Source organism: Leptosomus discolor, chromosome 2, assembly GCF_034619465.1.
Source record: "Leptosomus discolor isolate bLepDis1 chromosome 2, bLepDis1.hap2, whole genome shotgun sequence".
NCBI lineage: Eukaryota > Metazoa > Chordata > Aves > Leptosomiformes > Leptosomidae > Leptosomus > Leptosomus discolor.
Genome location: NC_141392.1, coordinates 35,953,079 through 35,975,735, shown reverse-complemented (window position 1 = coordinate 35,975,735; position 22,657 = coordinate 35,953,079). Strand labels below are relative to the sequence as shown.

Here is a 22,657-nt window from a genome sequence, read left to right as displayed (position 1 = left end):
TGCAATTACCATTCATTGTATTAAATCGTGGAAATCAAGCATAGAAGCCAAGCTGGTTTTAACTATACAGCCACTATATGCATGCAAATGTGCATACATACGTGACTAGCAGCATTCCTCAGAGAGGCGATAGTATTCTCTTGAACTTTAGCAAGTCTGAAATAACACCAAAGAAAAAAAGTTTTGTTAGATGCAGCATAGCACAAAAGTCCATTGAAACAACAGAAATACAAATCAGAAATCTTTCTTTTGGGGACCACCCACGTTTGCTATTGAAGTCACTTAAATAATTATGGGTTGTTGCTATTTATTTTAAACTGTCTGCTTCCTCAGTTGATGTCAGTGAAACTAAACATAATCCCCCCACAGACTAAAATGCAAATGAACTTACTTAGCTGTTGTCGTAGAATTTCCTGCTCCCCTGTGTCCAACGTCTAGGGTTGTTCTTGGTTTCCAGTATTTTGCATACGAAGCCTTCATATCACAAGTGTATCCCTGGATTGGCTTAATAATTATATAGTCCACTACAAGAAAAATACCAAATGCTTCACATGTCAATAGATAATGGATGACTTTGAGTAAAGTTGTCTACATCTGTTTGCATCAACTGTACCTCTAACTTTTCCAATTGTCTTCCTTGGATTTCTGCTCATAATAGCAAGTGTAAGAATTCCAGCACTCTTTCCAAGTTCTGCAATTGTGGATGACAGGAGGCAGGCAGAACCTACATGACCTGGGAGCACATCACCTTGTACTACTTTCTCACCTAAATCTTCCTAAAAACAAAACAAACAAAAAAACCAAAACACCTACTGTTATATGTAGGTGAGAATTCTTCTTCCTTGCTCCTCAGGAAGATATATACAGGCACTGATGCAATGGAAGCTTCTTGTGTGATACAGAAAACACTAGTATCAGGCTAAAAATTGGGTTTTTTGCAACAGTGTGTTGCAAATTTTACCGGCATATGAAATTGTTGATGGAAATTACAAGTGTACATTTGTCTTGGAAAACTCTTGAGATTTGATAAGCTTTTCAGATCGAAACTGCTTGCAACGAATAGTCTGTCTTCTAAAAAGCCCAAGTCATTCTTAGAACAAAGATGAACTAGAACAATACATATGCTTAAAATAACTTTGTTTTCATTGGCAGGGAAGGAGAAGGGCAACTAACATGCAGAACATCCACTTGACCAGACCCAAGTTCAGGAACTATGTAGCCACTTTACAATTATGAGCGTATGGGATCTTAAGGGCATTTTTAGACCAAAGAGAGAATGCTTAAAACTTTCTTCTGCATAAACAGTATAAAAAGACAAAAGTTGTTCTCTTTTAAAAAGGACCTTCAATATTACAATCTTTCAGAGAAAAAAATAGAGTGCAAAATAACAGATGGAGTGGTAATAACCCAGTTTTAATTTGCACTGGTTAGTTCAGAGAAATCTCTTTTATTTATAACTTAAAAATTAAGATCAAATAATGTAATTAGTTCATTCACACTGTTCAGGTTCAAGAAAGATAAGCAAAACTTAGCTCTGTTAAAGGATAAAAATAAGGCAACATAACTACATGCAGTACTGCACACTAAGATTTCAGTCTAATTCATACTGACTTCTAAATAAGCAGAAACTGCAAAACTTTCTGTGCCATATTGAGAAGGTTCACAAAATGCTTCTGTGAAATGGGGCAGTCACCAATAGTCTCATAACTTGTTTACACAAGTCCAAAAAGATCAAAAATGTCAGGCAACAGCCCTAGCCCAACAGTGAAATCTTCATGGTAATCGACTAATTCCCAAAGGCAGACTGGGGTTGCTCCTGCATGCTAAAAAGACGTACCTCAAAAAAATCAAAGATTAACTCCAAGTTATCAGGCTCCATCGTTTGTATTGTGTATTCTAACCATCGGTCTGGCTGCAAAGCGTAACCACAGTCTGGCTGAGAGTGTCGACATTTATATTCATTGTTACTTATTAATGAGAACTCCACAGTGTTTGCCATTTTCTGAGGAACAGTAGGGGATGTTTTCTCTTGGCCCTCTTCATCATCCTCATCTTCCTCCAGGCCTTCTAGAGTCAACTTTACTCTACTCAATCAGAAATACAAAACAAATGGTTAAGTCTCAGAAGTGCCTTTGGAAACACTGAAGGATTAGAAAGAAGCTTGAGCAGAAGCTCATACAATGCAAGAATTCTTCCCAACACCACCACCTACAGGACAGCGCTGCACACAGTGGGCCCTCTCAAGAATCAGAGTTTGCAGCTGTTGTCTAGATCTTATTTGAGTCAGATTTAAGTCCTCAACTCACTTCTAAAACTGGAACTTAGGTAAATGTGAAAATTAGACTAGCGGTCCGAGAAGCAGCACTCCACCAAACTGACAATTTGGGCTGCCAAACAGACATCCTTTCTCCACAGATTGATACCCATAATGCCAAAAGGCTAACAAAAAGCACTGAAAATAGCAGTAATTAAGATCAATACCTGATCATTGGTGGCTGCTACTAAGCGTGCACACACAACTTTAAGTCTCTGTGAACACCAATAAGGCAGATAAGTGTATGCTACTAGACATAAACAAGATAGTCTGAAGTAATTAGTACGTCCCTTGAGAAATTCTAAGTGATCATTTAAAAGTAAATTGAATGCAATATCTGAAAAATCCTGGACTAAGAAGTCATCTCTCTATAAGACTCAGAGTTCATTACTATACAGAGCAAACCTTTCACACAGAATGAATTAGGCCAGTGATGGAAGCATATGAGTAATCCAAATCCCCTTCTGAATCATCTAAGCAGCAGATGCAACAGAGTTATCATTTAGTTACACACTAATTCACTAGTAAAACTGAAGATGTATATCAAAGAAACATATACAGTCACAGAAATCCCTTACACTAAGTCCACATTCTTAATAACCTCACCAAAAAAAAAAGTCACAACACAGATGCTCCACCAACCTGAGAAATGACACTGCCATAGCAAGCGACAGTCACAAAACCAGGCGGGCAGATCTAACATTTTTGGCAGAATGTGGAAAACAAGAGTACCTAGTGAATGCATCCAGCTGATCAAGTTTGGATTTCAACCATTTAATCCATCTAACTTAGACAAGGACCAGGCTTCGGAAATTGCTCTCTCTCTACCCTGCTATAACACACAAGGAAAAACTGCAAAGCTCTAGAGAACAAGACATAAGTATTAATTCCCACTGAAGAATGCCGCACTAAACAAACCTTCCACTCATCAGAAGCAGCTGGAATGTGAATAAACATTTAAAAAACAAAAAGAAACAAACAAACAACCTCTGCAGATAAAACCATCAAACTGATTTAAACAGCAACAGAAATGATTAGAGAATGCTATCACCTACACCATCCATGTTGACTGGAAATCTGTAATGTCAGTGGAGAATCAACCATACATTAAATGGAGAGGGCTGTTTTCTTTGGTAAGGAGAAAAACTGGTAAGCAACAGAAAACCTGGAAGCCTTCTCACTTTCCTTCCCCTCAACTTCTGTTTCCATTCTGCCTTTTTCAAGAAGTTAAGAAAAAAGAACAAAGAAGAAAACTCTCTGAAAGTAACAGCAGAAAACTACTTCAGAACCTTACAGTTCCAGCCAAGAAGCAGGAAACACCAAGGCCAGTAAGGAGTAAGTATTTGTGAAAGACACCTGTTACCTACTGCTTAACTTCTGCTATCCCATCTACTTTATACATATTTAATACCTTAATAACTATGAGAAAGGCGAGAGCTGAAAATTAAGTCAGCAGGGAAACTAGAATAGTTTTGTTCAACCACTTGTCTTCCTTTGTTGAAACAGAAGAAACTCTTGACACCACATTAATAATGAGATAACTGAAACACACCACTGCTTTAATGTTATCAACAGATTTTTTACACAGTGCTTAAATGACCTGGAAATCGGCCTGATAGTACACCCCTATTAGCAAATGTGTTCATTAATTAATTTAAAGACTACATTAATTAAGTCAAAAAAGAATCACTAGTATAGACAATTAACATGAGAAATTGCAAACTGAGATAGCAGGCTCTTACCTAAACCTTGATGTTTTAAATTTCTTCTTAGATATCACTACAGGTGGTTTCTCAGAATAATGCAGACGTAACCTTATTTCTGTTTGACATGTCAGCCACCCAGCATCCACAGTTTCAATACCATCTATCAAAAAATAAGCAGAAGTAGAAGACACTTTAATAACCTATTTTAGTGAGATCTAGACAGTTTAATATACAAAAATAGAAATACAGTTCCTCTGACACCATCTTCCGGACAATCTTCCTTATCACCAGCCTTAATCAATAGTATTTCCAGAGCAATTGTTGAGTGCATGCTTTCACCTGTCTTTTCTAGCCAGAACAGATGACAGATACCGCAATTGTTGGCTGGCTTTTAAGAGGATTAAACAGGAACAATGATCCTCACCAGCTTCACGTGTAAACCGTCTGCAGGACAGCACCAAGTACTCCAGTGTTGATTTTATTTACGGTATCAAGGGCTAAGTTAAGACTCCAAAGGTAGACATAACATCCCCTTGGCCTGGGATCTCTCAATACGTGGAATAACACTGATAGAAACTCTGAAGATTCATAGCAACTTGGAGATTCCCTGTTTCTATTGAGATACAGATGTCAAATTAGCTCATCATAACCAATGCCAGTAAAGCAGTGTGAGTCTGCAGGACAGGATATAACAACAGGTATGACGGGGAAAGAAAGCACAGAGGAGAATCCTCAATCTCACCATCAGGACAAGTAAAGCCTACAAGCAGGGCGGCCAGAAAGCACAAGCTGCCAGACCAGGTGTCAAAGTAGACCCCGCATGTTTTGATAAGTTCCTAGCAAAACGTAGCGTTTGATGAGGATACAAAGAAAAATGGACAAGCTTTAAGACAAGATGTATGCAATGCGACAAAGAGTTACCTTAGGCACCACAGGATTGAGCATTAAGTGAGAGGTAGGTTAGAACTGCCAAAAAAAAGACATACACATGCACAAGAACATGAGGTTTGAGCTTATGAAAGGTTTTGGCAGTTATCTGCCTAACTGAAGAGGCAGACTGTATACTTAGTACAAGTGATATTTTTCTAGGCAAAAAGTTTTTTCTAAGGCTAGGTTTTAAAAGAAAACTAACAGCCTATTGTGTATTTCCAAAAATATCTGCTTACGATCTAAAGTTTGTAAATTTCAACCTTTAATACCAGCACACTGATGATATTTCAACTCTTCCTAGCAGTCTTCTATTAACATCCGAAGGGATTACAGCCTAAGTGTGAATTCACAAATGCTGGATACAAAAATAATCATGTAAGTAGAGAAAACAATCACTTACAGTCAATTCCTGTCAAAACTTGGTATTTCAAGTATTTTTCAACTACAACACAATCCTGTAAAAATTAAATATGTGGTAAAGAGTAAAAGTCAATGTATCTCACTTACTACGGATCCCAAAGTATCCATCGTCAATAGTAATTTCATTTTCTAGAATTAAAAGGAGGGAAAAAGAATGAAACTAATTAGTATTCACATTATAAAGAATCATTGCTAAGTTAAATTAATTCTACTTTTCCACTTCACTTCTAAAAAGTGTATCTAATAAAAAAGCAGGAAAACTGAAACAGACAAAGAATAAGCATGTTTATTGCAACCTTATATAAAGCTTTTTCCCAATTTATGCTTTTTCTTACTTTCTGCAAAAAAACCCAATCAACACACAAGATGCCAAAACATGTTTTAACTAAAGTAATCTGAACTGAGGAGCGCAAGAAGGTTGCCTAAATTCCTAGTTTGCCGCAGTATTTTGCTGATAATGTCTATACCCTGCTAGAATCTAAGATGCTTTTCTTGTTAGTCTGAAAGACATTAAAAGTTTCTTGCAAACATACAAGAAAGCTGTCCTCCTGCACATTTATAGTTAAAGCTTCCAAATCAAGTTAGTCACAATTAAAATGCTTATTCTGCCCATGTGACAGAAACCAACCTAGGATGAAATATTAAAAAAATTCATTTCACACATTTTACCCTCTCCACAGTTTTAATAACTGAAATCCTAAAGCACTAAGTAAATGTACCAGCATTAACAGAATTGTAGTATTCTAAACAAACTATGTATTTCTCAAAACATAAATCTTAACAAAATTTTGTGTCTGCAGCCATTAATCCCTTTTCTTTTTTTTCCTAAGAAGAATCATGGGCCTACTCTCAAATTCTAATAACCACAGGCAACAATTTAGGATCATAATGACCAAGTGCTAACGTCCTGGTTTTGCTGCATTTTCTTAAAGACTGCTTATGAAGCATTACTGGGGGCAGGGAGGGGTCCTAACTGTTTGAAGTGAAGTTACACAAATTTAGAGATAAAGTCTAGACCCTAACAGAGGGTAGGCTGCTTCCCTAATCAGCTACTGACAAATACAGAAACATAATCTTGTTACAGGAATAAAAACACAACTAATTCAATTGAAATTAAAAAAAAGGGGGCAGGACACGACAACACATGATCATGGCACTATTCACGATTAACACTTTCTTCAATATCAGCTTCTTTCTAAAAGACATTTATTTCAATGCATCAGAAGGTCTTTAACAGATGTGAGCTCCTAAGTGTGGAGGAAATAACATTTTTCATATCCTAGACAAGACAGCACATAAAACATGCCATCCCATAGCAGGAGATCTAAATTACAAGCTACATTGACAGGTTATTTCAGTCACTCTTAAAAAAAGAAACTTTTTCCCTGTTCAGAAAAGCATTAGGAACTTGTATGCAAGTCTGCATGCCACCTCTTCTTCCAGCAAAATAAAATTCTGATAAATTGCTGGGTAAATAAACCCATCAGGTTTCTATTTCCATTAATCCATTTACTTAAAGAAGCCTAATTAATAATTTTTACTTTAAAATTTTACAAGTTAAATCGTAGTTAAATAAAAACAGCAGTGACTTCACACCCTCCCCCTCCCCACATTTCCTCTGAAAAATTAATATGGATCCTTAGTCTCAAAGAATTAAAAACTTACAGAAAATTATTACAATTCCAAATTAATAAAAAAACAACCCACATAAGCTTATGGATAGCAGTGAAGTATTTCACACCCACTCCATTTTTAAGCCACTTCTTTATATATACATTTTGAGAGTAAGGCCCATGTCGAGCAAAGACAGAATTTATACCTCCAACACATTAATAAATTTAAGTATTTTAAAACTATAGTTATCAATCCTTCTAAACCAATGTGCAGCATATTAGCAATCTTATGCATATGCCTCAAACAGATGCAGTTGATGCCCATACCTAAAGGGGTAATTGATCGTGGTTGTAGATGAGTTTCCCACGTGTGAACTATGACTTCGCAGGGACCATCGATAGTCTGTAATTTAAAAGTTAAATGTCTGCAATAATTTCTTTTGTTATATCTGATTTTCTACCCATGAAGCTGTTTGGGATGGCTGTGAACTAAACTTACAGATTTCAGAAAGAAACAGAAGAAGGAGAAGAAAGGGGGCAGGGAGCAGAGAGAGAGAATGAAAGAGAAAGGAAACAAATCAGGCTTGTTTCTTACCCCTGCAACTGCTGAGGACACTATCTGATGCGTCAGGTATATATGACAAAACTTGTGACAAAGCCTGACAGGGTGGAGAAGTTACATGGAATTATCAAATCTTTACTGCTTACAGCTACTCTGCTGGACTACTTTCGTTTCCTTCTGATACAAAAAACTGCAGTATCTCTGAATTCATCAACTCTGCTTGCTTTTTCTTAAGATACTACAGCAACAATTCAGGAAAAAACATATCCTGCATCTCGAATTCCAAACAGCACTCAGTATCTACTCATGCAGTTAACAGTTGCAGGGGTGGGTTCTCTCAAAATTTGCTTGACTAATTCAAAGTCTGTAAAACAGTCATTTTAGTTGTGGTACAGAAAAGCAAATTATTTGCCATCTAATTAAAACACAAATACTTGGAATTTTGCTGCCTCAGAAGGAAAAAGACACTGATACAATCCAATCGGCCAGCAGTGAAGCCCCTGCAGGCTGTTCCATTTGGAGCAGAATAAATTAGATTCTTCCACAGAGGAAAAAAAAAATAAAAAACAAAAAGCAAAATTTACTGTCCCTCAGAAGATTACATTGGTTAACAAGCATAGGCAAGACTCAGATAAATAATCAGAACAGTAACTCAATCTCTTCTTTCAGTACGATTTAAGTTTTGACTAGCTTTCTGAGTAACCACTGGCTAACACCAGAAAGAACATGCCCGATTCCCAGCTCAGTCACCCTGAGACATTTCCCTTAACATGTTACTCTCAGTCGTAAGAACCACTGTCCAATAGCTGCAGAGCTTGTCACTCTGGTGTTTTGGGCCTAAGTAACTCTTATTTCCAAAAAGACTTGCTATTATTGCCAGTCATATAAGCTTCAACGCCTGCCTGTCCCAGTACTTCAGGTTCTCATTTAAATAGATTTCAGATCAACAGGGACATCCAGACAAGCTTCAAACTCAGCAATATAATTACACAGTCCCGTAACGCTTTTTTATGTTACAGCTCACTGAATAAATTCTTTAGCAGCAGATGGGATTTCTTGACACTTATCAAACACATTTAATCTACTATGCTTTTGGATGAGTTAACAGCAAACACCAAATATTTAAAAAGCACTCAATAACATGGCTTTGCTCTGTGAGTCTTGGCTAAAGGCAATTCCATTTTTCTAACCATTCGGAAGCACCTACACTTAAGAATCATGTCAGAATAAAATATATACGCTTAAAGTTATGCTTTAAAGATGGAATGCCTGTAAATCTAAATAAAATTATACTATTGTTTTCAGTTTATTCCTGTTATAGGGCAATTTTAATTCCCATCTTCTCACTGCTGCCACAATGACCACTCTTACAGCCTTCTAGAAAAGTAAATCATGTGAAGTTTCTTCCCCCTTCTTCCACAGCAGATCCGCATTTGCATGTCACAGCCTCAGTTTACGAAGCCGAAACCTGTGTTTGCCAGGCGGGAGGCTACCCTTCCCTAACGCCACGCGGGCCTGCAAGCTCTCCAACAGTGACTCCCACAAACGCATATAGAACCTGTAGCTTGCGAACCTAAGGAATGCAAGTCTGTCATAACAGGGATTAAGGTGTTTTCTTCAAAAAGTAAGCAAAGGTTTTTTTCCTTGTAAAAACCCCCAACATATTGTATTAAAATACCAATACCAGTTTATTTCTTACACTACCATAATCATACATTTTAATTTTACATTCTAAAATTATGAATGAGGATTTGAGTAACATTATCCCAACAATAAGCACAACATACTGGATACATTCAGCAAAATTTCATCCCCTGAAAGGAATACAGTGGGCTATTTATGCATTTAATCCCAGGAACCCTCAACACTTTCCATACTAACAAGAGGCAAGCAAAGCTACCTGGAAAAAAAGGGCAATGGATTACAGAACAGGCACAGACATGACTGAGAGCCCTCTCATAATCCCTCAGACCGTCTTTGTGTTTATAGGCATTTAAATAATGTTCTAATTACATGTAACAGAAGCCATTGTTACCATGAAGTTAAAATACTGATGTCATTTCAGTGGCATATACTGACCACATTTGAACAACAGCCCAGTTCAGACCAGACTGTAGCAGAAGTAAATGATGCATCATCAATATTCATGGTATGGTAACGTTACACAAATAGTCAGCCTCTGCTAGGACAGAGGTCACATCAAGCATCCCAGTGGGCAGTACACTGAGATTACACTGTATGGCATGGATCGCTCTCTGCTAACAGAGAGAACATATATTTTTTAAAGAAAATACATTAAAACTATGCTGCTTGATCTGTATTCAGCTGAATATCTAATGCAATTCTAAAGCCCTTAAATGACATTCAAGAATTTTCTTTAAAATAGTCATTAGACACTTTTGAAATCAAGGGTAAAGTGCCTATGTATCATGACGTTCCAGAGGTTCAAAACAGCCTGATGCACAGTCTGCATGAGGTGTTTGGCTGCTCAGTCCAATTTAAAAAAATGAAAGCACTACCATGGATGTTTAAATGATAATTTATGAGGCCAGGTCCAAACCTCCTGATTCAAGGCAACATAACAGAGTGGGCATTAGGAAAAAAAATGAGAATCTTAAAAACACCACACATAACCTCATTTCTTCAACTGCACTTCTTAAAACTGTTTCAAGAATATTAATCTACTTCAAGAATATGAAACAGCTGAATGAATTAGACTTAACTGCTGGTGCTGGATTTCTGACAAAAATCTCTCTGGATTTCTGTACCATGTAAGTGACAACAATTAAGCACAAAACCAAACAACCAACCAAAGCCATTCAGCCATTGTAACTAACTTTGCAAGGCAACAGCGCCTATGAGTCACCTGCCAGGAAGTCCTGGGCTAAATAGAGATTTGACAGCTCTAGTATTTCCATGAACAGTTTTAACACCCAATCTGCTATCTTACCCTCACAGCAGAGGCGTTCCTTTGTTATTGTCAGGTTAACTATGGGTTATTAGTCTAGCAACACTTTTCTAAGGCATTCCGATACTAAAGAAATTACTGAGTCTAGACCTAAGTTTCAGCTTCATTACTATATTCCAGGCACTAAATGGATTTTATTTATTTACATGTTAGAAAAGTAAATTTAAGTCTCATCTGAAATCTCTGTAACTAAGCAATATTCCCACAAGTGTGAAAAACATTCACTAACCCAGTTTTAGAAGTCCTGCTACATGCACAGATAGCTTAGTTATTTCACACTTTCATTGAAAGAAATAACCCTAAACCTGCACGCTTATTTACTGTTTGAAAAAACAAATACAGAACATAGCTTAACAGAATGAGGTATGTATTTACCTTACTGAGGTTTTCAAATATGCATCATGCAAACAACACATACAGAAACACAGGATGTACATAAGTCTTAAATTCCAGACAAGGGGATTTTGGTGTGTTGTCCCCTCGAAACAAACAGAAGGTATGTGTAGAATAAAACATGGGAAGATGCTCATAGTAAGGTAACTGGTACCGGACTATGTTTAAGGAAAGAACAAACCTTGAGCAAAATAGTTTAAATTACTGTCTTATTTTATCAAGTGTACATATTTTCTTTTTAAATGCTTAAGATGACTCTTACATTATCATTAAAATGTTTTCAAGGTAGTAAAAGCTCTTGATATGCAGGAGCCGACTTGTACCAGTTTTGTAGTAAAAGATTCTTTGCATATTCATTTATTTGTATTCCTACAAAAATTCTATAAATTTCAATATATTAAGTATAAAAAAAATACACTATTTATGTAATCGCAATCATGTTAACACTAAAAAGCTTCAGTGCAAACAAACTAAACCTCCCATGACATGGTACTATCCTTCAAGAAAAAATAATTTAACAGAGATCAAACAATGATTTTTTTTTTAAAGGGAGGTAAGAAAAATATTTTCCTATTTGTTTTTTTCCAAAATGTGAATTACTGTATCTGTTTTCACATCTAGTCTGTAGCAGTATTTCGGATAATATGAGAACTACCATTTCTCTGTGTAAACATGTATCACCCCCAGCTTTGCCATTGCGTCCACCTCAAGCATCTTTAAAGACGCAGTTGATACAGAAAGGAAGGGAACAGTAACTTCAGATCTGTCTTCCACATGATTTATGCAATTATGTGGTGTCAAATTCATATAGTCAGACTTTAACAGACATTTAAGACTACATGTGTATTTAAGTTCTTCTGCTACAGATCATGACACAGAAAATTGTGCTGATACAAAAAGTTAACAGTGTCTGAGGGATCAGATATCACAAACTTATCAAATTTAATCACATGCAATGCCTAATGAAAAAAAAAACACTGAAATAAAAATAATTCAGAATAATTTTACTTAAAGTATCTTTTCCTTAACAGAGTTGTTAATGCTAAAGTCCTCTGCACATTGCCTCATTTGAGTCTTCCTGTTAGAATGAAGAGATCCTGCTTTTTCATTGTTCTTCAAAAAAATTACAAAAAGAGAAAGAAAACATCGTAGCTGGAATTTTTTTTCTCCAAAAAACTTTTATGTTATAAGAAAGGAAGTCCTGTGCACTTAAGAGGTACCGACAAGACACCGCTAAGCGGATAACCATGTAACCTGGCAAGTCACGTGCTTTGTTTTGTAGGGCGGTTGTCTTTTTTCCTCCTTTTTTATATACAGTAGCTCTTTATGCTGGTATTCCATAAAATTTATACTTACCTTGGCAGACTCTGCATCACACGGTACATAAAACGTGCACGATACAGAGCACCTACTTAAAGAAACACACTCACCAATACACATGGTAAACTTTTTCAAATATTAAAACAGAAATTGTGTTGTTTATGAGGACATTTTCTGCCAATCTGTTCTCACTATGTGTGCTTTTTCTAGTTTGCTATTGCTATCTTTTTAAACTTAGGGCCAAAAAAGCATAAGAGTGCCATCAGAGATGCTAGGTTGTAAGAACTGATCTACTTCTGGCCTCAGTCTGACCTCAGAAAAAGAAATCTGTTACTGGCCTTCCCTTCTTTTGCCTCAGCGTAACAATTCAAACATCAGTTTCAGATTAGACTGTTTCACATGCCGTGATGAAAAAACAGAATGCAGTCTCTTGTGTTTCAATTAAAATGAGTATCCTTCATTGACCTGATATCTCTGTCAAAATACTTTTTCAGTGAAAGAAAGGCTAGTCTGGCTGACAAAAACTTAACACGTTCTTGACAGTAATTTAAAATATTGAAAAGACATAGACCAGGTGGTTGTATAACGCCTTTTGCACATTTAGCTACAGCCTTCATAACCCCAATTTCAATGAAGAACTAAAGCCCAGGGTGAGTATCTACAGGATATTAATAGAGTAAGACAGCAAAGACAACTTTAAATGGGTTACTTCTTACAGTTATTACTTGTTATTAAGAAAAACAGTAGTAGCTGCTTATTTTCCCAAATTAGTCCAACTTTTTTCTGGATACAATCTCAGCCCTAGTCTGAAGAACTTCCCCCTTATCCTAGTACAATTTCTACACACCAGTATACCGCCACATACATTCAACTCACATGCAAGCTTTGACATCAATACCTGTAAAAACACATCTGTGTCTGGCTCTTGCGGGGTTTTTTTCCCCCAAAGTCATGCAAATACCTATATAGAAACCTAGAGAAAGCACTGGGATGCCCCATTCCTTGCTTTACCTTTTCAACCCAAGAGATTAACATGTGTTAATCATGCTACACAAAAGCTAGTTAATACTTCCCATGCTTCGCCAAAAAATCTGCAGTAATTTTAAAAACTGCAGTGGATTAGGCAAATTTTAAATACACCTGCTCACATTAACCATTTTTCTCCTGCTATCTCTTTCTTCCATGCTAGAGACCCTTGCCCTACTGAAGTCCATGTTCAATAAGTCTAGAAGTTGTTATAGCTCCACTATAACGAATAAGAACTTCACCATACTATTTAAGCTTCATAATTACGTCAGGCATTTCACTGTCACTGGACTTTTTAACACACTGACACTGGTAAAAAGAGAGAAGACAATTTAACAAAAATAATTAAAGGTAACAGCATACAGCCATTTATTTCCAAAAGTAAACTGCTTGTATTGCCACAAGTGGTTTAAAGTTTCATATGTTGCAATTTAAGATTTATTTCTAAAAACTCAAGTTTAACTCAGAAAATCCTTTTACTTCAAATGAGTATGAATCCTTTTTACTAAGGATGAACCAAATTAAAATATAAAAGGTTATACATACCTTAGGTTCTAGGAAGTATCCTTTAAAATACCGATACCGAACAGGAACTCCTCTAGGAAGCTCTACGGTAGTTTTCCATAATTGACTGTGGGGGAAAACCAAACAAACCAACCAAACCAGTTTCAAAATACAGCCTAACAGCCACCTCAGATATATGTCTGTCCTAAGTGATATTCCAAAATAAAGTTTAGTGTATTGCTGCAAGAAAGGTTTTTACACGGTAACTTAACCAAACATGCACAAAGCACAATAAATACTTAGAACTGAAATTGCACTTTCTAATCTACAGCTCTGAAGTGCTTTAATGCAGCAAGAATTTTCATCCTCATTTAACAGATGGGGAAAACATGATGAAATAATTCAGGGACTCATCCAAGATCACACAGCAAGTCACTGACAATTATAAATACATCCTGCAAGCCCTATTTTCCTGTATCATACAAACAGCAATAGGCAGGGCACCATTTTAAAGAAAACACTGAATTCCTCCACTGCATTTAAACATCCTTCATGTACACCCATGTTCATACAGACACAAATCACTTAAAGAGTTTTAATGCAACTCTCATTTTAAATAATCTTCTCCCCATCTCTTTACAGCCACAATGATAACTTGTGTGGGTTAAAAAGAAAGTAAACACTATAAACATCTCCTATCACTTGTTGTATAGTTATGGGACTGAGAATTATCCATAGCAGTTTCTTAATTCAAAATGTCTACAACTAAACTACTGAAATATGCCAACCACAATGGTAAAAGCATCATCTGTAACTAGAACAGCATATCCAAGTTAAACATTTTCTTAGACACGCTCCTAAGCATTCAAAATGTTCAAGGGCAACACAAGAAATTCTGCAGAGTTTTGCTAATGGTACATGTAGCTCAATAGTTTGCAAACTCAAAGCCAGAAAAAATGTGTTGCTCCAGAACTCCAGCTACTTCAAAGGGAACAAACAAATGACCCAAAACCCCAACTTACCGATCATCAGTTTGGAGGACCACTGCAACTTGGGGATTCCAATTTCCCAAAGCACTGCAGCTCCCACATATTGCAAAAACCTCTCCTAAAGAAAAAAAAACAAAAACAAACAGACAAAAAACCCACAACCATCATTAGTCTATGGAATCATCATTAGCCTATATGGAATTACTAAGTACAGCCTCATGGTGAAACCATCAAATATTTTGAACATACACACCAGAATCACCCACCTAAACTTCCTTTTCTGTTCAGAAACTAATTTTTCCCCACCCAAAACTACAACAGTGTTTTTTCTTTGCCATCATAAGGATCTCTGTGAGAGAGGGACTACTGACAACCCTAGCCCCTAAAAGGGCTGACTTCCAAATCATCCTGCAGTAATACTGTTCAAAAATCTCTGCAACTGCAGCAGGCAGATTTTCCCTGTAAAATGCTTATTGTAAAGATGAACTAGTTTTTCCCCTATATGCTGTGTATTTTTTTATATATTTATATATACATGCACAGTACTAACACGCATGTCTAAAAACATAGTTCTCATTCCCAAATGATCTAGAAAGCACAGACAAATAGGAGGCTGCTAGCATTGTTCCCAAGACAACACATCCAATTAATTTTATTCCCGAGATAAATAAAAATAATTTTCCTGCTATGCTTTCAGGTTTTTAATCAGATATAAAGACATAACCCTGTTACACAAAAGACACATGAAACTGTCACACTGTTTGCCCTAATGCATACACACATACAGAAAGAATCCAAAAGATTACAATAGTGTAAAAATGCTTAACTCTGGGATATCCAGGAGTTAAAGTTAACATTGCAACTTACACTTGTTTTTAATATAAAATCTGTATGTATATGAATGAGAACAAACACAATGGTAAGTACAAATGGAGGACAAATTAGTATTTTGCTTTTACAGAGTTTCAATGACATTTTTAGACACAAGAAAAAAAAATCTGTTGTGGAAGTAGAAAACGTGAAGTTCTAAAGCATATTTAGGCATCATCTGCTTAATCGTTTAATCTTGCTATGCAAAATGTAAGAACTACGAGTATTTGAGCAACTTTTAAATAAAACGTAATAAATAAAATACTGAAGTTTACTTCAACCTCTAAGATGAAATGCCTAAATGTAAGGTTTCAAACAAAATCACCCTTAAACCAAAGCAGACATAAGGAAGTTCAGCTAAAGTCAAATTAGTCCCTTAACTAGGGGTGGAGTTTGGGGCGGGGGAGCATCCAAGAAAAAGGGGAGAGGGTATCCAGAACTATCCTGCATGCCTCATGAACAGGAAAAGCAAGGATCAAATTGATAGCTGAAAAGTCTGAGGGAAAAAGTATCAGTCTTAAGAAAAGCAAGGTACAAGCAGCTAAGACGGTGATTTCCTGTTCTCAAACTGGGGAAGCTGTAGCAATAGCATTGGAGTCACAGTAATCTGAAGATACAAAGCAGGCAAGCTATATACAACAAAGATGCGCTACCTTTTGCTAAGCCAAACATCATAGCTGGAACTTCAAAGTCTAAAATAACAGTTTCGAGGAAGTCCTTCTGCCTCTAAAATTGTGTCCATTTTTTCCAGTTACACAGGTTAATCTAGTAGGGTACACCACCAGGACTGTTTAGGAAAGAAACCCTTGCAGACCCAGCGGCTGCAAAAAATCTAAAAAAGCCAGGAATTGAGTAAGATAATTTGTTCCCAAAAACAGCTTACTGAAATAATTTTAGAAAACATCTTGAACTATAATCCCTTTTTTCATAAAATCTTTTGTTCCAATTCATTAAAAAAATATAAAAAGCAAGATTTTTGGATGCTCACTGTAAGCATAAAAATGCAGACAAACATCAGCTGTACATATACGCTTGCTATGCAATTCACTGCACACAAATGCTTAGGTCAGGTGCTTTACCTTTTCCAGTCTGTACTAAGGCACGTTATGGTTTGTTTTTGCAGGGAGGAAGACTACCCGAATACCACACAGTTAGAATTTCCGACTAGAATTAAAGAGAAGCTAAAATTCTTTTAATATCCCTTTAAAATAGCAGCATTCAGTACATCCTCGTGGCCAATTTCTGAAGTGCCATCTAGATCACATTCCTCTCAGTAGCAGCTAGCTATAGTTTCCTGTCTTTCTTTTTTAAACAAACATGTGTCAACATTCAGTGACTAGGTATCCCTCAGCAAGGTACAACACACAAAAAGCAACATTTGAACCAGATGCACAGTCCCCCCTGAACTCACTTCAATTACATTGCAAGGCGGAATCAGGATTTGTAAAATGCTGCTCAAATTATCCCAGGAAAGGCACAAGTGAAATGCATGACAAACTGGAACTGCCTTTCCAAAGGCAATTCTAAACTCAGCAGGGTCTGGTTTGGGTTTTTTTGTTTGAAGGTCAGGGCTCTTCAACTTCTCCCCCTCCCCTTGCCAGGGAATCAGACACTACTACTGGCAGAGCTCCTTCAGTGACAGCAAAAGCGAAGGTGCCCAGTCTCGAAGCCTTCAACAGCCTCACTGATGTTGCAATCTCTCTGCTTGGGCCAGCTCTGCTGGAGCAGAATTTTTATGTATAGTTGGGAGCTAGAAGCTCCATTTTTTATTTCGTAATAGCTAATCTTTGGTCGTCCAGTAGTCTCATGGTAGGAAGACCTAAAGGAGTCACAGCCAATAACCAGTGACCCTCTTCCTCCCACTGGGATGAGGCAAAAATGAAGCACTCCGCATCACTAATACATAAAAAACAACGCCAATGTGTCAGGCTTCATCACCAATGTTGATTCCAGAAGTGATCTGGCTACAGGGAGTGAGTCAAAGCATCATTCCTATGCTGGTGATGCCCTTTTCTCCTGCCAGTTAGCCTGGAATCATTGGCTTTGACATCAACAGGAAGGGATAGTGATGAGGACACAGAGAGCACATCAGCGCTCAAGGTGAGCATTTTTGCCTCGCCAACTAACCACTCATCATGGTGATCTGACACATCAGTACATGACGTTTCTAAATAACCTGGAAATTTTGCTGTAGAACTGCCGATAGCTCTGAAAACCTACCTCTCTTCTTTCACAGGACTGCATCTTGCCATTGCTACATCTCAAAGCTGTTTTCCCCCATCAAAACCATCAGTATCAATAGTGTCCTAAGCAGAAGCAACCTTCTGTGTCACCTCCATATGCTATACATACATAAGTATTTCCAGGTAATTCTTTGTAACTAGCCACTGAGGCAGGATCTAGTTCTCCCCAATTCTAATTTTTGCTGCAGATATTATCAGTAAAAGTTACACATGCAAAGTCACTCACTAGTGACAGAGCCATGACAACAGTGGAAGCAACATTGTGAACAGGGCAAAATGCATGGATTGCAATGCTCCTTTCTATAGCTAGAGCAGCTCTTTATAGCCTCATCTGATCTATGCACAGTCATCTTATTCTTTAAAGTTTTCTCCAGAATGCTATAAAAACACTACTCCTTACTAAAGGCTTCCACACACATTGTGTGTGTCGATGTTCAGTTCCCAAATTCCCAATCAAATGGGAGAAACACAGGAAAGGTCTAACATGGGACAGACGTCATAACTTTTTAAATGGTTTTATCATTTTTTTCCCCCCCAACTACACAGACACTTATGCCATCTGGTATTCATCTGTAACAGGAATTTTGCCAACCTGTACATGCTCCCACACAGATCTGCTTCTGTTTGGTAACCACCGATTACTTTTTTAGGGACTTTCTTTCAAAGTTCCTAAAGATGATGGTCAAAGTAATAAGCACAATTTATCTAAGCACTAAACCTTGGTGTTCTACATCATCTGACACCTTGTGGTCCTCACCTAGATTACGGAAGTTATTTCACACGTTTTTGCACCCACAGAATATCAAATTAAGCTGCAATTCTTTCTGTCCTTAACATCTAGTAGAGGTCACATATTGTTATGGAGAACTTCCAACAGTGATGCAGAGAGAATAAGAAAACAGAACAAACACATCAATGCATGTCTATCCTGGTCCAGAATGTAAATACTCGTTTCCATGGAATAAAAAGTTACTAGAGACAGAACACTGATTTTAAAACAATCATAACCATTCCAGTTAGCACCAAAATCTCTAGCTCACTATGAAATCACTGTTTGAAGAAAAAGGTAAAAATTAATTCCCAAATCTCATTTGAAAATTCCTACGTGAAATATCTTAATTCATGTATTTTACAACGACTTATCCTTTTGAAATTTGAACTGACATACTCTTTTACCTCTGAGGAAAACAGACAAGATGGCCTTTGAACATTCTTCTATTCAGTTTTCTCCTAGTTAAACCATATAAAAAAAGGAAAAAGTATGATTTGGGTACCTGGTACTGATGGTCCTCTTACTTCAAAAGTGACTTGAGAAGAGGTCATACTTGCACAACCTTTGTCTTAGGATAGTTGAAATCTCCTATAGCGGGAGGAAAAAGATACTGCATTTCAGGAACGATATATTACATCTGTTGCTGTCCTAAGTAAGAGGAAACACAAATCCCACCACTTACAGGGAATCAAGTCAGTATTGATGTTACTGTTTGAATGTGCATTAAAAATAGAAAACTCTTTAAAACCAGCAGCAGCCCTAAAAAACAGCATCCAGCTGCAGAAGACACTGTTGCAACACTGGCACGAGAAAAAGGCTACTAAACTAAACACCATATGCAAGCATCAGTATCATGTAGCGTTCATCAATCTTGAAATTTTCCAAAAACACCTGCTTTAACTAATTTTGCTCCCAAAGAGGCCACTGGAAGCCGTAAGACATTTACAATTATCACCTTTGGCAAGCACTAACTTCTGATTGTCTTCCTCTGCTATTCTTCAGCATCCTCTCGAAAACACAAGAAAGGTTTCATAGACGAGCACTACCACCTTGTAGGAAAAAGGGGAAGAACCCATGACAGATGACACCTCTCTGCTGTCACAAGCAGCGAGTTGTTCATCACCTTGGACTCTGCTCCCCTACCAATACTTCCAGCCTTTCACACGGAGCACCAGCAACTAGAAACACCAAGCAGTCTTCAAAACACCGCAAAAGGAAGGAACTGCCTATAGCCTCTGTAGCCAGGACAGTAGTTGGAGGATTGACCCTGCTTCAATTTTCTACCCTCTTCCAATACACAACAACTTGATGGAAAAACAGCTGGCAGAACCCCATTCTCCCCATTACAGCAGAAACACTATTGATGAAACCTATACTTTTATATTATTTATGAAAGTAGCAGACGTATCAAAGCCCAAGTCCGGATGTTGCTAGACTGTCATCACCCAAGTATATTCATTTGGACACGGGCTGCAAAATAATCATACTCATTATATGCAGAATTAATTTCACAATGCTCTCAACTAATCCATTTCTTTGTATCACTGTGGTTTGTGGTTTTTTGTTGTTGTTTTTTGGGTTTTTTGTTTTTTGGTTTTGTTTTTGGTTTGTTTTTTTTTTTTAAACCAAGCGAGTAGGATGTTTTTGTTGCTATTTTTGAACAGGACAAAAGCATTTTATATTAGTACAATGTTGGTCAGCAATCCTTTAGTAACAGCTTTGATAATAATGACAAGAAGAACTAACGACACTACAGAAAAATTTGCCTTTCAAAGGGCACAGGGCAGTCTAATAGAGGTCTTGAAAACAAGAAAAGCTGAAGAGAGTCAGATACCAAGTAGGGGAGGAAAAAAAAAAAAAGCTCATAAGCAATCCTCATTCCTCCCAGGCAATCAGAAAGTTAGTTAAGGTCTGAAGCTTAAACACTTACTATTTTTCTTCTGGATCTTCTCCTCCTCCTCTCAATCTATCCCTTTTCTAACTATTGCTGCCTTTACATACCTTTTTTTCCTCCCTTATTTCCCTCTCCCCATGTCAAGGGAGATGACTTATCAGCAGTAAAATGAAAGCCACAAAATAGTAGCAATATAGATGTTTCTGGTCATATATTTCAATTCTGCACGTGATCTTTTACAAGTAACATTTCTGTAAACGATAAAATCCCAAACTACCAAAGCTAGAAATAAGCACACTTAATAACCAGGAAATCCACGAAGGGCATACCCTTTTGAACTTTGTCACGTTTGTGTCATTAGGCAGTCTGTATGTTAACAGAGACACATTCTAGCATTTATTTTTAGCAGTTATTTATAGACACAGAAACACAGCATGTTTCAGTGCTGAAACTAAAATTGGACTTGTGAAACTGGTCCAGTATGACACAAAAATCTGAGTTTAAAGCAGAGAATATAAGCTACTACTGTGCATTTATGATGACACTGAATAGTGCAGGGCCTTGGCTGTGTTCAATGACTGTCCTTGCTTGGACACCCTTTACCTGAAAAGGCAGAGGAGCAAAAGGGGAGATGAAATAGACAAAAATGCCTTGCTAAAGACTACAAAGCAGGCACGCAACAGCCTTGCAAAAACAGTTGTTTCCAAAGCCAAGGCAACATGACTCAAAATTAAACTTGACAAAAAACCAGCACATCTGTCTTGCTCCAAATTAATTAACTACCCACCCGCTCCTAGAGAACAACCTGAGAACCTGTTAAGTCTATAAAGCTTTTCGCCAATCTCATAAAAATTCTATGTACGTACTTGCAAGACATTGTGGGCTTTTCCAAACTGCCTAGCTAAAGAATATTACTTTTCTATATAACGGTAGTTAATTGTAAGGAGATTTTGACAACTTTACAAATTCAGTTTATCAAAGTTCTGCTCAAAAAGCATCTCAAAGATCTACTTAACCTGCCTAATGGATGTATATCAGAAAAACCTCTAGTCTACATTACTAAACACAGGCGTGATTCTTCTAGCAGAACTGCAGCTACAGGTATTGCACCTACATGCACATTTAGGCTCAAAGCACTACCCCTCATTCTGAAGAAACATCTTTTGTAGCAGAGCACTGCATGGAAACACACGGCAAGGAAAAAATAGATCTGCTTTTTGTTAATGAATCAAAGCTATGGTGTATGTTATCAAGCACTTACAAAGCATTCTGTACTTTCAAGATGTGATACACAAATGCTTGATTCAGGGGAAAAAAGCCTAAGTTTAGCTGTCTTGTTACTGACGGTTCCTGAGAAGAGGGAGTAATTTAATTCCCAGAGGGAAATGGCAAGAAACCCTAGATAATCAAATCCTCTGACCAGCAGGTGTCAGGCAATCTTTTAAACTCTATGCTCCTTCCTTCAGATTTTCAGCACTGTCTCACCAAAGAAGCTGACAAAGAATAACAAAATCCTCTTCTGCTCCCCACGCCTGTAAAAATGGACTGTTAGAGAGAATGCAAGAATCCTCAGCTCAGAGGGGTCCTAACTGTCTGCTTAGGGGAACTGAAACAAGTTGGTTACATTAAAAACATTAAACGCTTCCTAATCAGCAATTACTAGCAAAGTCAACTGAGCAGTTTTACGAACTAGAAGTCCTTGTGCGACAGCCATTTTTAAACAACTTTGGGGTTCAAAAGTATTAAGGTGGAATCCACATCTGCTGTAACTACATGTGTCCAAGTGCTAGCCTGGGGTGCAAACAATTGCCCCTCATCCTAAGTCCCACTTCCTTCCTTTGGTCAGCTTTTATGGATGGCAACTACATGCAAGCAAGCAATGAAAACTTGAATCTGGGTCATTTCCTCCTGGGAAGGAGAAGTCTCACCCAGGTAGACTATTCACACAATGGTACCAGCACTTCACTAAAAAAAAAAAGTGTTTCTCTACCTAGAGATTCTTGATTTTACAACAGAAACACGTTCTTTCCCCCTCACCATGCCACAGTTCAAGTCCCTCTCACACTCTCCTCCTTTCACAAAGCAAACCCTTACCTTTCACAATCTCTGGTGGTTTCCCAATGAAATGGTGAC

General features: G+C 37.4%; 1 protein-coding gene across 1 annotated transcript in view; it reads right to left on the bottom strand.

Annotated features, from left to right (window-relative positions):
• GPCPD1 (glycerophosphocholine phosphodiesterase 1) overlaps positions 1 to 22,657 on the bottom strand; it is a 46,379-nt gene that overhangs the window by 19,297 nt on the left and 4,425 nt on the right. Inside the window, exons 2-11 of the mRNA XM_086482305.1 lie at positions 19,133 to 19,218; positions 14,779 to 14,863; positions 13,799 to 13,883; positions 7,311 to 7,386; positions 5,458 to 5,499; positions 4,057 to 4,180; positions 1,838 to 2,084; positions 614 to 776; positions 392 to 524; positions 102 to 156 (exon numbers count right to left, since the gene is read on the bottom strand). Of these exons, the coding sequence (XP_086338431.1) occupies positions 102 to 156; positions 392 to 524; positions 614 to 776; positions 1,838 to 2,084; positions 4,057 to 4,180; positions 5,458 to 5,499; positions 7,311 to 7,386; positions 13,799 to 13,883; positions 14,779 to 14,863; positions 19,133 to 19,181 (1,059 nt within the window). The 5' untranslated portion in view covers positions 19,182 to 19,218. The remainder of the gene's footprint in view (positions 1 to 101; positions 157 to 391; positions 525 to 613; positions 777 to 1,837; positions 2,085 to 4,056; positions 4,181 to 5,457; positions 5,500 to 7,310; positions 7,387 to 13,798; positions 13,884 to 14,778; positions 14,864 to 19,132; positions 19,219 to 22,657) is intronic.